Source organism: Clarias gariepinus, chromosome 24 (assembly GCF_024256425.1).
Source record: "Clarias gariepinus isolate MV-2021 ecotype Netherlands chromosome 24, CGAR_prim_01v2, whole genome shotgun sequence".
NCBI lineage: Eukaryota > Metazoa > Chordata > Actinopteri > Siluriformes > Clariidae > Clarias > Clarias gariepinus.
Window position 1 is genome coordinate 955,440 of NC_071123.1, and position 16,536 is coordinate 971,975.

The following is a 16,536-nucleotide window of genomic DNA, read 5'->3' on the forward strand; positions in this document are numbered from 1 at the left end:
TAAATCCTGTATATGTTTCATTAAATGCAATACTATTTGTTCTATTAAAACTAATAAGAATATTTGTATTTAAGCTTTAAAACCTTTTTTTAAATCTGTACACTAGCTGAAGGTTGTGTACTTATTGTTCATGGTGCATTATTTTTGTACTTGCGAGCCATAAACATCTAACATCTGCCTCATGGTCACTAAGAGTGTGAACAATGCACACATCACTAGAACAGAACAAAATCATCAGACATAAATCCTCTCTACATGTCAGGAGGTTAGAGCCGCTACAGTTAGGCTCTTCTTGGATCAGTAGCTGTGGCCGTTGTGCTCACTGCGGGGTCCAGAGACACGCATTCGTGTTTAGATTGAAGTCGACAGATAATATTAGATGATAATATTCCAATAAGGGCCCTTGAGAATCCCAGAAATTGTAAGCATTGATACATTTTTCAGTTGATGGTTGACTTTTATTGAACTTTTTCTCAGTAGGCGATTGAGGATGTTTGCATTCCTTGGTTTTGATTGTTTGAAATTTCCTTTTGGGATCAGTAAAAGACTTTGTCTATCTATCCATATATCGATTAGAATTTTATATAGTTGAATAAGAGCAATGTATTATTAAAGTCTGTGACGGATTGGCATCCCGGCTCATGTCCTGAGTGCCCTGGGATAGGCTTCAGGTGTCCCGTGACCCGATAAGTGCTGGATAAGTGCGAGAGAGAGAGAGAGCGTATAATTAAAGTGACTAAAAATAAGTGATGTATAAAAGATGATACATTGGCAAATAAAGATAACAATGATTGCAAAAATATGTCATCAGTCCTAGAACACTGCAGTTGGCCAATATTGTGTAAACTGCGTTTGAAACAATCAAATTTGGATTGCTGGTGTAATTGTTATGCCATATAGATGTATAAAATATAACTGTATATAAAATCAAGTGTAAAACAAAGAACATTTTGAGTCCTGGGGAAATGTGAATTATGGTCAGGGACAGGCAGGTAAAATAAAGGGGACGCTTCTGAGAAAATGGACAGGAGGCTATTTTAGAAGTAATACCTGTGCATTTTCTTTAGTTTTTTTTTATGTGGAGTGACTGTGTGTGTGTGTGTGTGTTGCAATCTCAGTGAATTATCTAATCTAATGTGTGGGAGTGAGAGATAATGTACTGTAGATGATGACATGAGACACAGCAGGAAACACTGATGATGAGATAACAAAGGGAATCCTCTAAACCTTTAATGATCCTGTATCACTCTAATCCATCGCTGCATGATGGACAGATCACACAGAGAGACAGAGAGGCAATTAAGGAGAGAGAAAGACAGACAGACACAAAGAGAGGACGACAGAGATAGAGACTGGTTTACAGATGAGCAAGATAAATTGACAGGTGTTAGATTTGGGACAAGGTCATGAGATATGTATATATGTGTGTGTGTGTGTGTGTGATCTGTGCTGTATACATGCGCTGCAAGTGTGTTAAATAGCTGAGAGAGCTGTGTGTGAGGACTAAACCCTGAGCCTTCTGACTGAAGCAGGTCGATCAGGAGATGAAAAGCCATTCAAAGGTTCAGTACCATTCAGTATTTTATAGGTCAGTAGTAGTGTTTTATAATCAGTGTGAAGTGGATGAGAGAGGGGTGGCGTGCTCACATCTACTGCTTATGTGAGTAAACACATACCCACAGAGTAAACACATTCACATAGAGTAAACACATACCCACGGGGTAAACACATTCACACGGAGTAAACACATTCACACGGAGTAAACACATTCACACGGAGTTAACACATTCACACGGAGTAAACACATTCACACGGAGTAAACACATTCACACGGAGTTAACACATTCACACGGAGTTAACACATACCCACAAGTGGGTTGCACCACTGACACACAGTCATGAGGTGAGGTCTTACAGAAAAAAAGGGGAAAATGGGGAAGGGAAAGGGTAAAAGGAGAGAAGAAGGGAAAAAGAAAAGGAAAAAAGTGAAGGTGTCCACGTGCAGGTCCGCAATACCCGACTCAGCCTCAGAAATCACCAACTAACCTGCCCTCAGATCAGAGCCTACAGAAATGCTCCACAGAGCTCCAGCAGCAGAAACATCAACATCTAGTGTTCAGAGTAGAGAAGTTCATATTTCTGATCTTCAGTGTTAAAAAAATAATTTAATTTTAATAATTTTTAAACTTTGTAAAAAAATAATAGAAATAAAGAACAGGAAGCTGGCATGCGGGCACAAGACTGGCAAAAAGGTGGCAACGGGCAGAGTGGCAGCCTGAAGCACTCGGAGGAAGAGCTCCTGCACGCTCCCATGACAAGGACCTCTTCCGCTGACATGAGCCAAGACCGGCTTCTCCCAGCTCTCTCTGGGCGCGGCTTCAGGCGGGAGTCTCTTTTGGACGTTTCCTAAAGTACACCTGAGACACCAATAACCAACTGGACTCCATATGAACTCCAAATCTCCTGTTATACTGAACTTCCAGCCTCCTAACACACAGTATGAGTGCAGATCAATCCCTGCTATCTGTTATCACCCAGATGAGGATGGGTTCCCTGTTGAGTCTGGTTCCTCTCAAGGTTCCTTTTTTTTGGCATCTCAGGGAGTTTTTCCTTTCCACTGTTGCCGTCGTCCTCGGCTTGTTCATGGGACAGTCTTATAATTTTGATTCATACACATTCACATTTCATACAAACTTAAATAATTCTTTTGATTGTGAAAAGCTGATTTGCGACAATGTCAATTGTTAAAATCGCTATACGAATAAAACTGAATTGAATTGAATTGACTTGAGAGTATACACATACACATACACACAGAGTATACTATACTGTACACACACACAGATTATTGTGGTGGAAATTCTGAAAACATTATAAAGACAAGTAATTCATACACTGGGTAAGAGCAAAGTAACAAAGGTTTTATTTTAAACTTCTGCAGAAGGACCAGACTCATACAGTAAACAGTTGCAGCATGGAGAACGGTGATCTCTCTCTCTCTGCTGTCCCATTTTATACACAAACATCTCTGCTAACATAATCCACGCCCTGAACATGAAGTTCCCACATTCAAACTCACGACTCTTTATCTGACCCAGAACAGATGTCCATACTTTATCATTTATTCAGGGACAACTACAATCAGTTTGGTTCTGTTCTGTTCTCGGCCTTGTGTTTCTATGTTTCAGACAGGTTTAAAGCTTCTATAGTCTATGTGGCACACTTACTACAAAGATCCGAATGAATACATGATTAAAATGTGATTTTTTCATTACAGTATATACATACACACATAGTATATATATACACACAGAGTATATACATACACACAGAGTATATACACACACACACAAAAAACACACACACACACACACACACACACACACACACACACACACACACACACACAGAGTATATACATACACACAGAGTATATACACACACACACACACAGAGTATATACATACACACAGAGTATATACACACACACACACACACACACAGAGTATATACATACACACAGAGTATATACACACACACACACACACACACACACAGAGTATATACATACACACAGAGTATACACACACACACACACACACACACAGAGTATATACATACACACAGAGTATATACACACACACACACACACACACACAGAGTATATACATACACACAGAGTATACACACACACACACACACACACACAGAGTATATACATACACACAGAGTATATACACACACACACACACACACACACACACAGAGTATATACATATACACTGAGTATATACACACACACACACACACACACACACACACACACAGAGTATATACATACACACAGAGTATATACACACACACACACACACACACACACACACACACACAGAGTATATACATACACACAGAGTATATACACACACACACACACACACACACACACAGAGTATATACATACACACAGAGTATACACACACACACACACACACACACACAGAGTATATACATATACACAGAATATATACACACACACACACACACACACACACACACACAGAGTATATACATACACACAGAGTATATACACACACACACACACACACACACACACACACACACACACACAGAGTATATACATACACACAGAGTATATACATACACACAGAGTATACACACACACACACACACACACACACACACACACAGAGTATATACATACACACAGAGTATACACACACACACACACACACACACACACACACACAGAGTATATACATACACACAGAGTATATACATACACACAGCCAGGGCCAATCCGAGGCAGGGCATTAAGATGGCCAAGTACTGCTACAAGCTGAAAATTGAAGAACATTTCTCCAACTCCAATCTCCAGCAAGAAGTGGCAAGGTATTTGGACAATGTGTGATGAGTCCCTTTCTCTAGTCTATCTTCACCCACGACTGCAAGCCTATACATGATTCCAACACAATTATCAAGTTTGCAGATGACGCCAGGGTGATTGGACTCATCACAAAACAGCTTAAAGAATGGAGGTGGATCGTCTAGCCGTTTGGTGCCCTGGCAACAACCTGCTGCTCAACATCCAAAAGACTAAGGAGAAAGGTGACACACAAACACACACACACACATTTACATCAATGGAGAGGTGGTGGACCATGTCAGCAGCTTCAAATTCCTGGGCGTCCACATCTCTGGGGATCTCTCCTGGACCACCAACAGCTCTATTCTGGTCAAGAAGGCTCACCAGCGCCTCTTCTTCCTGAGGGCTCTGAAGAAAAAACAATCTCTCTTTAGACATCCTGGTGAACTTCTATTGTTGCACCATTAAGAGCATCCTGACCCGCTGTATCACAGTCTGATATGGGAACTGCATTGTGTCAGCCCGGAAATCGCTGCAGAGAGTGTTGAGAACTGCCCAACCATATACATACACATACACGTAGTATACACATAAACACAGAGTATATATATACACATACAGGGGAACCTCGGATTGTAAGTAACATGGTTTAAAAACTTTTTTTTTGTGTCTGTATGCGTGTGTGTACAGCACACATGTAAAGCAAAAGCAAGTCTCATTAGAGAGGTTAAAGATCCATTTTCTCTCTCTGTATCAGCTGCTCTTTGTGTCAGTGTGCGCGCGCGTCATTGGACACCGTGGCACACGCACGCACACACACACACACACACACACACAAACCCTTCCTACTTTCGCCTTCACAGACACACAAAGACACACACACACACACACACACACAGACCCTTCCTACTTTTGCCTTCACAGACACACACAGACACACAGACACACACACACTTTCTCAAGGGTCAAGCGTTCGATTTCCACCTCTGGGGAAATCTGCCTGATTTCCATGTGGTTGGTGGGTTTATTATTATTACTATTATTATTATTATTATTATCAAAGGTGGGTGGTAAGAAGTTACATTTATTCCATTACATTTACTTGAGTAACTTTTTGGAAAAGATTTACTTATGTGAGTAGTTTTACTGCATACTTTTAACTTTTATTTGAGTAGATTTGTGAAGAAGAAACGCTAATCTTACTCCGCTACATTCGGCTACACTCAAGTCGTTACTTTTCTAACCATTTAGATTTACCACTTGACTGATTCACCAATCAGACACAGCAACAATAATCACATGACTCCGTTTGATCAGGTCAGGCGGCATAGTGGGGGGAAAAAACCTTCAGCCGGTGTTCTATAAATTCATCCTACCAGTGAATCCGTCTTATGTACGCTCACCTGCGCATGCGCAAACAAAAGTTTCCGCATCTTTCTCTAATTTTGCGGAACATAAAACCGGGCTTGTATTTCAAAACACTCATAAATCAAAGCAAATTTTACCATAAGAAAAAATGAAAACTCAAAATATTTGTTCCACAGCCCAAAAAAATAAATACATAAAAATATTAATAGAAATTTATACAAATGTCTAATAAATACAAAATATAAAGTAAAAATAAAACAAATTAACTTGCACTCTACCTTTAAAAAAAAGTAAAAATAAATCCTGACAGATAAGTGTTTCCGTTTATGCATGCAGGCGCTGTGTATGTGTGTGTGTTTGTGTATGTGTGAAGCTAAAGTAAGAGGAGAGGAGGAATCAGCCCCTCCCCTCTCCCTCTTCTCGTCTACCTTTATCCTCTCTCATTTGAGTTTCACACACACACACACACACACACACACAAACTAACGGAAAGACTGTTTTATCTGAAAAATTAGCAATTGTAAATAACTCTTGCGTGAGTGCATACTAACGAAATCACCACTGTAAAGTAAAAAAAAAATAACCAGCACTTTACCTTTTAAAAGAATTGCGACAGAGCAGTGTTTCTTTGTAGAGAGAGAAAGTATGTGTGTGTGTGTGTGTGTGTGTGAAGGCGAGAGGAGGAGTAAACACATACCCCTTAAAACAAGAAGCGCATGTGTGATACATGATACTCTGCACTTGTAAATCAAGACTTGCTCGTTTTTCAAGTCAAAATGTATTAAATCTTTGTTATTATCTTTGTTATGTATATATTATCTTTGCTCGTCTTGCGGAACACTCGCAAACTGTGTTACTCGCAATCCGAGGTTTCACTGTATACACTGTATAAATATGTGTATGTGTGAATGAATTTGTATGCGTCTATATGTGTGTGCATACAGTTTGTGTGTGTTAATTATTGACAGGTGATGGTGATATGAATGATGTACTCTTTCACCCCTCCGCCATAGACCTTGATCACTCATTCATACACTTCGGTGCTGCAGGGTGTGTGTGTGTGTGTGTGGGTAGCAAGCAATTGCAGCTCATGGTTTATGGAATGAGATGATAATGCAACAGTAGTTTGTCCATATCTAGCCACACCCCCATACACACACACTCACATTGATGTAAACATGTGGAGCAGTTCCTCTTCCTCAGTTTCTCTGCGTGTGTGTGTTAGAAGTCAGGATGAAAGCTGTGGTGCAGGTGTGTGGGCTGTGTGCAGGGTTTTTTGGGTGCGTGAGCGCGGCCGTGTCGCTGCAGGTCTGGTCCTGGAAAAGGACGAGTGATGACGGCAGTGTCATTCTCACCTCTGATCTGTTTGAGAACCTGTGGATGTCCTGCGCTGAGGATTCAACCGGCTCCTACAGCTGCTGGTATTTTCCATCCTTATTCGCCTTACCAGGTATAACACACACATACACACACACACACACACACAAGATGGGTGTAGATCTGTTATATAATCATACTAAATTTTATAAGAAAACTTCGTTTTGACTGGGAGGTTGTGAGTTTAAGTCCCAGAACTGCTCAGCTCTCAGTTTTTCCGCTTTAAACCTGATGAGAGGAAGAAGAGAGAAAACGCAGCAGGTCTGCTTTAAACAAATAAACCCTGAAAACCGGAGGTCAGGGGACAACACTCAAGGGAGACACTGAGGGACACGCTAGAAGAACACACTGAGGGAGACACTGGAGGGACACACTGGGGAAGAGACTGAGGGACAAACTAGAGGGATGTTCTGAGGGACAGAGAGACACACTAAGGGAGACACTGCAGAATGTTTGAGAAAAGTTAAATAAATAAATAAAGATCAGTGAACAGTGAGACAGGTGAGGATGTACCTTCAGTACCAGGCTGTAGGGACTAAGGGTGTAGAGGAAGTCTGCAGGTACAGAAGTCACTCCGCAGGTGTGATGTGGTATGCGGTGTCTGTCTGATTACATAAATAAAAACAGCTAATTATTTAAATGATAACAAAAATAATAAACACTTGCAAAAAAAAATCTATAACTGGGACAATAAATAAATCTGATGCATTATTATTTATTTATTCTATCCCACTTCTCCACAAAAACACATTTTTATTTTAAAATAACTTTTTGGCAAAAAAAAAAAGCCTAATTTAATTTTATAAATAATAACACACTTACTAAATAATGTTAGATAAATTTTATAATCATGAGTGATGAGGGTTGAGGCAGGACAAATGCGCAGACTTTATTAATCGTTTAAAGTGAACAGTGGTAAGGATGGCAGTAGGATGATACTGAGACTGACACACAGCAGGATAACCAGTGCTGCGTCTCTACTCAAACACCTGTTTTACATCAAACAACTGATCAAAGAGTGAACGAGGTACAATTAGGAACGAGCGACAGTAAGGTGCAGAGTATTCTGGGAAATTAGAGAGGTCTACAATAAGCAAATAACAGAAACACACACCGGGGAAACCATGACAATAACAATACACTTCTTCCATACGTTAATCACACACACCGTCTAATCAAAGTACAAGTTGGGCACAAGGTCAGACAGCAGAACTGTGTGCATTGTATGTGTGTGTATGTGATTTTAATGAAAGCCTGGAGCTGTTTAGGAATAGGAGGAAACCTGGGATGAAGCCAAATGAGCTTTATAAATCTGAAACACTAAACAATTAAAACTAAACTAAACCACTTAAATATTTATTATACAATATAAATCACGCTGTATCTGCAACTGAAAACCAGAGATGTGGGTGTGTGTATGTGTGTGTGTGTGTGTGTAAAATACTTTGCTCCAATATTATTATTTTTATCTGGCCTCAAGATATAATGAATTGCTCAACGCTAATCATTTTATTGTCAAGATATTAATATAGATTAGATCTAATACCTTACTTGAATATCACAGTCTAATATGACAGTCTAATGTCACAGTCTAATATTACAGTCGAATATTACATTCTAATATCACAGTCTAATGTCACAGTCTAATGTCACTGTCTAATATTACAGTCTAATATCACAGTCTAATGTCACATTCTAACATCACAATCGAATATCACAATCCAATATCACATTCCAATATCACAGTCTAATGTCACAGTGTAATATCACATTCCAATATCACAGTCTAATGTCACAGTCTAATATCACAGTCTAATGTCACAGTCTAATGTCACAGTCTAATATCACAGTCTTATATCACAGTCTAATGTCACAGTCTAATGTCACAATGTAATATCACAGTCTAATGTCACATTTGAACGTCACAGTCTAATACAGTCACATTCTAATGTCACAGTTTAATATCCCAGTCTAATATTACAGTTTAATATCACATTCTAATGTCACAATGTAATATCACAGTCTTATATCACAGTCTAATGTCACAGTCTAATGTCACAATGTAATGTCACATTTGAACGTCACAGTCTAATACAGTCACATTCTGATGTCACAGTCTAATATCACAGTCTAATATTACAGTCTAATATCACAGTCTAATGCCAAAGTCTAATATCACAGTGTAATATCACAGTGTATTATCACAGTCGAATATCACATTCTAATGTCACAGTCTAATATCAAAGTCTAATATCACAGTCTAATGTCACAGTTTAATGTCACAGTCTAATATCACAGTCGAATATCACAGTCGAATATCACAGTCCAGTATTAATTCCAATGTCACAATGTAATATCACAGTCTAATATTACAGTCTAATGTCACAGTGTAATGTCACAGTGTATTACAGTCTGATATCACAGTCTAATATCACAGTCTAATGTCACATTCTGATGTCACAGTCTAATGTCACAGTCTGATATTACAGTCTAATATAACATTCTAACATCACAGTCCAATATTACATTCTAATATCACAGCTTAATGTCACATTCTAATATCACAGTCTAATATTACAGCTTAATGTCACATTCTAATATCACAGTCTAATGCCACAGTATAATATCACAGTCTAATGCCACAGTAAAATATCACAGTCTAATATCACAGTGTAATGTCACAGTCTAATATCACATTCTAATGTCACAATGCAATATCACAGGCTAATATCACAGTCTAATGTCACATTCTAACATCACAGTCTAATATCACAGTCATCACAGTCTAATATTACATTCTAATGTCAGTATGTAATATCACAGTTTAATATTACAGTCTAATGTCACAGTGTAATGTCACAGTGTATTACAGTCTAATATTACAGTCTAATATCACATTCTAATATCACAGTCTTATGTCACATTCTAACATTACAGTCTAATATCACATTATAATGTCACAGTGTAATATCACAGTCTAATATCACAGTCTAATATAACAGTTTAATATCACAGTCTAATGCCACATTCTAACATCACAGCCTAATATCACATTGTAATATCACAATCTAATATCACAGTCTAACGTCACAGTCTAATATCACAGTTTAATATCACTGTCTAATGTTACAGTCTAATATCACAGTCTAATGTCACAGTGTAATATCACAGTCGAATTTCACAGTCTAATATAAGTCTCATATCACATTCTAATGTCACAGTCTAATATCACAGTCTAATGTCAGTGTAATATTACAGTCAAATTTCACAGTAATATAAGTCTCATATCACATTCCAATGTCACAGTCTAATATTCCAGTCACAGTCTAATGTCTGATGATGATGAAGATGACGAAGATGTGATGAACTCACTGGTTCTCTGACAGACCCATCTGCGGGGTCTACTCATCACCTCTGAACATTTAGTAAACACAATAAATAAACACAGACACTGTAGTGGAGTCAGTCGTCACCTTTTACCTGCTCCACTCCTGACTCTCACAGAAACATCAGGCCATATGAAAAATGAACATTAACCACAGCACTGTTATAAAACCCTGCTTTATGGAGAATGATCATCTAAAAGCATTTTGCTGAAGGTTTAAAAATTTTTGGGACTCTGCGGCTGCACTTGGCTTGTCCGTGACTGACACACACACACACACACTTCCTGTTCACTAGTAGAGAATTAACCATGATCATTATCGGAACACGGAAATCACTTAATAGGAGCTGGACTCCCAAACACACACCACCCTATTACATCTTTATACAATTTGTAGTGTTAACGAATTGGCCTTAATCAGTATTTCATGCCATGAAGCTACACTAAATAATGTACAATAGTGAAACTGTGAAACATCAATATGGTCTGCAAAATTATTTACAAGTAAAAATATATAATAATTCTATCAGTGTTGTCCCTCATGACTTTTATCAATAATGTATCTTTATCATATCTCAGGTTATCGATATGATTTTTAATGATCTGTCTGGATTGCTCCCTGTTCCTCATGGTGCTGTGTGTTTAGGATACTTTAACACTCCTCCAGGATCAGGGCTATGAGTATTATGGCTATGTGACACTTCAATCACACACAACTCGACCCTGTTTACTGATCAGGTGACTTCCGATGGAGCTAGAACTAATTTACAGGTTTCACGGGAACACAGTAAAGGCTTATGCAAGGACAAATCCAGGAGATTGAACAACACAATAAATCAGACATTTACTTAAGGACAGGAAGTACTGACCATATAAGGATAATGTGGAGCCAAAATTTACTACTATGTGTCTTCAGAAGCAGAATGGGCGTGGCATTGAACATAGCTTGATGAACAGCACTCAGGGTGAAGCGGTGGGTTTCATCATAGGGTGTGTGTGTGTTTGTGTGTGTGTGTGTGTGTGTGTGAGAGAGAGAGAGAGAGAGAGAGAGAGGAGAGCGTGAGACCTCCTTAAACCTTACTGCCCTGTTTGATGACATCACTTGTTTACTGCTCTTTAGTTCCTGTAGTGTTCAGGGATTAAGTGAGGAGAAAGTCCAGGAAACATGTTCACACAATGATATACATGTGTGTGTGTGTGTGTGTGTGTGTGTGTGTGTGTGTGTGTGTGTGTGAGTGGTTTTAGACATGATCACAGTGGACTGATGGTGTTTATGTGACCTACTGTATACAGTGGACAGGGAATAGTGTGTGTGGTTTGAGTGTGTGTAAGAGAGTGAGCGTGCACGTGAGTGTGTGTAAGAGTGTGTGTGGGTGCAGGCTGTTGTGTCACCCACATCTTCAATTTTATTTAATCAAGCTGTTTAGACCAAAGTCCCCTGACTTTTATGACACTGAAACTTCTGTCATGCTGAGTCAGCAAAGTGTGTGAGAGCTCAGGGTTACTGTTACTGTTAATTCATGCATCTATAACGCTTATCCTGTATTCAGGGTTGTGGGGGCGGAGCCTATCCCAGGAGACTTGACAGGGTGCCAATCCGTCGCTTGGCACACACACACACACATTACAGGCAATTTGGGAACGCCAATTAACCTAATCCGCATGTCTTTGGACTGTGGGAGGAGACCCACCAACATGCACGCACACAAACCACCTGGTGGGAATGGAACCCAGACCCTGATGTCTGATGTCTGGAGATGCTTAAGAACATCTGAATCTCTCACATATGTGTGTGGTATGCATGTTTTCAGCGAGCCTAAGGGTACTACGGATTGTTCCTGTCCATTAGCATGCTTCCTTTATAATCTTCATGGCTGTTGCATTCACACTGACATTTTAATCACGCGCATTTTTCACGTGTCTTTGGTCAGAGATGCAATAAATCACATCACGTTATCAGGTTTAACAAACAGACCGCTCATGAACAAAGACCACTTTTTTTACGATGTGAGATTTGTGTGTTTATCAGCCACATGAGAACGAAAACATGCAGTGCATGCAGAGAAGAGTGTGTGTGTGTGTGTGTGTTTGAGGTGCGTTAATAAATCTCATGTGTGTGTTCAGGTTACATCCAGGTGTGTCGCGCACTCATAATCGCCTCCATCGTGTTGGGGACGTTTGGTCTGATCTTCACGCTGATCGGCATGGAGTGTTCCAAAATCGGGGGAGAGAACTACCTAGTGAAGGGACGACTCGCCGTCCTCGGAGGAGTGTTCTTCATCCTGGAGGGTACTGAACACACACACATACATATATGCACCCTTCACAGGGTGCTCCCTACTCTCTGCTCCGTTTGCAGGGAATGTGGGTGAAGGGAACTTCCCTCGACAAAACACCACTATTCGGAACACCCTGCGAAGTCACCAGCGCGGACGTCACTTCCCGCGTGCGTTACCATGGTAACATAAGCACCGCGGATACTTCTCGCTGCTGTCGTGAAAATTTCACACTACGTACATTAAATCATCATTATTTATCGAAAAAATTTTTTTATTATAAAACAAACCATTGAAACTGAAAACATTATAAAACAAAAAAAATAAGGATTTCTTGAGTTAATAAAATTTTCAATTATTGTTTACTTTTAATATGATGTCGTCCTCGACAATAATGATAATAAATATGTAAATCCTTTTTCAAGCTCCAGTGAAGTGAAGACCTGTTGTTCACTCGTTCCCTACACGATTCACAGAATCACACTTAACATATACTGCGCAGGGTACTTCAGGCCGAATGGAATGCACCTTAACTAATGCGCACATGAAGAGTACTAGAGGGGAAGTGCAGACTACACAATGTGGTTATGTAGCGTTAGAGCGCCACCTGCAGCACAGAACCATCACACATCAGTGTTAAAGCCTTGTTCATGTTACTAATGTGTTCTTCTTGCCATGAAGCTGGAAAACACATCGCATCACATCAGCATCTGATCACTCAGATCGGGGGGCGGGGCCTATACCAGGAGACTTAGGGCACGAGACGGGGTCACACACACATACACTCAGTCACACACTCATTCACACATGGAACGCCAATCAACCTAACCTACATGTCTTTGGACTGTGGGAGGAAACCGGCGTACCCGGAGGAAACCCACCAAGCACGGGGAGAACGTGCAAACTCCATGCACACAGAATCAAGCATCTGATCACTTTGTTTTGAATTCAATAGAATTTGTTTTTTTACAACTATTTTGTTCTATTGCAATAGTGTGTGTGTGTGTGTGTAATGTAATGTTCTGTTTCTGCAGGTGTGTGTACAATGATCGCCGTGTCGTGGTACGCATCCAACATTATACAGGAGTTCTACAATCCGCTTTATGATGGAATCAAGTGAGTGTGTGTGTATGTGTGTATGATGATGATAATGCCAAGGACAACAAAGACGACAGTGATGATGATGGCGACAATTCAATTCAATTCAATTCAATTCAATTCAACTTTATTTGTATAGCGCTTTTAAGAATGATCATTGTCGCAAAGCAGCTTTACACAATCAAAAGAAAATTATGGAAATGTGGAGAATGTGTATGAATCAAAATGATGTGAATGGTATAAACCAACATACAATGATATGTGTGTGTTGCAGGTTTGAGCTAGGAGAGGGGCTGTATATCGGCTGGTGTTCAGCGACGCTCGCGCTGATCGGTGGCTGCTGTTTACTGTGTGTGTGCGGAAAGGACAGCAACAGTGATAAAGTGTAAGCTTACTTCACACACACACATACACACACACACACTCACTCTTGCCTCACTATCTCTTTTCGTAACTCTCCCAGCAGAGTGACAGCACACTCTCCCTCGGCTCTGTCCCGAATCTCTCGCAAGCCCTCCATGCAGCACAGACTCAGCTCATACATCTAAGGGCCATCATCATCACCATCATTGTCATTACAACTGTGAACTGCACCGAGAAGTTCTTTGAAGAGAAAAGTTGTGTGAATTGGGACAGAGCCGCTGTGCCTCTGCCCTGTACAACACTGTGAACTGTGGGCCATGTGACTGACTGACTAAGAACAGTTTGGACGGAGTTTGGGGAAGAGGTTACTGTTCACCTGGAAAACACACACATGCACATACATACACCATGAAAGAAGCATTTAAATGAGACACTATGGCGATGCAGCTTGAGTTTTATTTTTTGTTCTATTTGTTTTTCTTTAAATTATTTTGTGGTTTGTAAATAAAGTCTTACATCTCTCATTTCTTACCCTGATTGTTACCTGTATATGTCCGTACACATGCTACTTGCTTGACTCCTTGCACAACTTTATAAAACTGGCTTTTCTCATGTGTCTTTGCTGAGACATATAACTGTGTGTCATCAGCATAACAGTGAAAACTAATTGCTTATGCCCAGAGGGAGCATGTAAAGAAAAAATAGCAGTGGCCCTAAAACTGAACCCTGTGGAACACCAAACTCCACTCCAAGGACATGTAGAATGGTCATTATTTAAATCTACAAACTGATAACAATCAGTCAAATAAGATCTAAGCCACGAGAGGTCAGTTCTCTTAATTCCCACTATATTTTCTAATCTGTAAAGGAGAATACTATGATCAATGGTGTCAAAAGCTGCACTGAGGTCGAGTAACACAAATATAGTGACGCAACCTTGATCAGAGGCCAATAGGACGTCATTTACTACTTTAACGAGTGCTGTTTCTGTGCTGTGATGAGGCCTTAATTCTGACTGATACAGTTTGTGTATGCTATTTTTATGTAGATATGAACATAGCTGCTGTGCCACTATCTTTTCCAGGATCTCCAGTAAGAGATAAAGCGAAGGTTTAATATCAGCCTGTAGTTGGACAGCTGACAGGGGTCAAGGGCAGGTTTCTTAATTATCGGTTTGCTAATTACCCATTGCTGAGCTAAGAGTTAACTATTTTTAACAGGGGTTCCATTTTTCTGGTACTATTTGCTCAAGAAAATTTGTCGGTACAGTTTAATGATTTTGTAGAACCAGTGAGTTATCTCTGCCCTCACCACTGCCTCCCTCACTTTCACTGCTCCTGATTTTACAGCCACTGCTGCCTGTCTCACAGCATCTAAACATACCAGTTTATCATAATACTCTACGTCCATGAGTCCCCCAGATCTGCCCCCTTTACCATAAGGCAAATGCTTCGCTAAATAAACAGGCATCCAGCTTAGATTTAAACACTGAGACTAATTCTAAATCCTGAACGTACAGTAATTAATTAATTATGACTATTCCATAATTTTGGGGCTTTGTTAAATACATTTCTACCCCTGCTGTATAAGGTATCAATAAATACCCTGCACCTATATTATTACAGACACGTTTTCTATATTTAAGCTAAAGGATATTATTAAATCTGGAGTGTATCCAGCCTTGTGAGGGGGTCCTACCACACACCAATTTTCATCCTATTCCGATTCCAAAATGGACATAAATGCTGTTCTTAAAGGGTCTCTGGATTCCTAAAATGAATATTAAAGTCTCCAGCTTAACGCTTTGTCTATAGAAATTACCAGGTTTAAGAGGAAATCCGCAGAGAAATTTAGAGTATGGCCCTGGGGATCTGCAAATAATAATTAATAATAATAATAAATAATAATCAGCTAAAAAGATTATTATTATTTGTGGCTACAACTGTTATGTTACTATAGAGAACTTCAAATGTGTTTAGCCAAGGCTGGTGTATGTAGCTGTGTTCAGAAGGACTAGCTTCGAATGATGATATATGTCCTGTGATAGTTTTATTAACAGCAAGCGCTTTAGATGTGAGGGATCTAGTATTTACCAGTCCTAGCTAGGCCTGTTCTGAGACTATGCGCTATACTACAAGAAATGAGAGCCTTCCCGAGTGGGATGGACCCTGTTTTCGGGACACCACCTGGACATCGAGCGGTTCATCGATCATTACTTGCTGTTAGGTATGTTATAGCTTTATTCTCTATTAGTGCTAATTATGTTAGCACTTGTGTCTCCATGA

At 39.7% G+C, this 16,536-nt stretch overlaps 1 protein-coding gene across 3 annotated transcripts; it reads left to right on the top strand.

Moving 5' to 3' along the window:
* Nucleotides 1-6,723: 6,723 nt before the first annotated feature.
* LOC128512453 (claudin-15-like) lies at nt 6,724-14,694 on the top strand. Of its 3 annotated transcripts, none has more exons than XM_053485735.1 (5): nt 6,724-7,202; nt 12,639-12,803; nt 13,825-13,906; nt 14,163-14,273; nt 14,352-14,694. In XM_053485735.1, exons 1-5 carry the CDS (start codon nt 6,986-6,988, stop codon nt 14,434-14,436), a joined length of 660 nt encoding a protein of 219 aa, XP_053341710.1. In that variant the 5' UTR covers nt 6,724-6,985; the 3' UTR covers nt 14,437-14,694. The 3 variants fall into 3 exon arrangements, with proteins under 3 accessions (XP_053341710.1, XP_053341711.1, XP_053341712.1); XM_053485736.1 differs by having other exon boundaries at nt 14,355-14,694; XM_053485737.1 differs by having other exon boundaries at nt 6,999-7,173.
* Nucleotides 14,695-16,536: the final 1,842 nt, after the last annotated feature.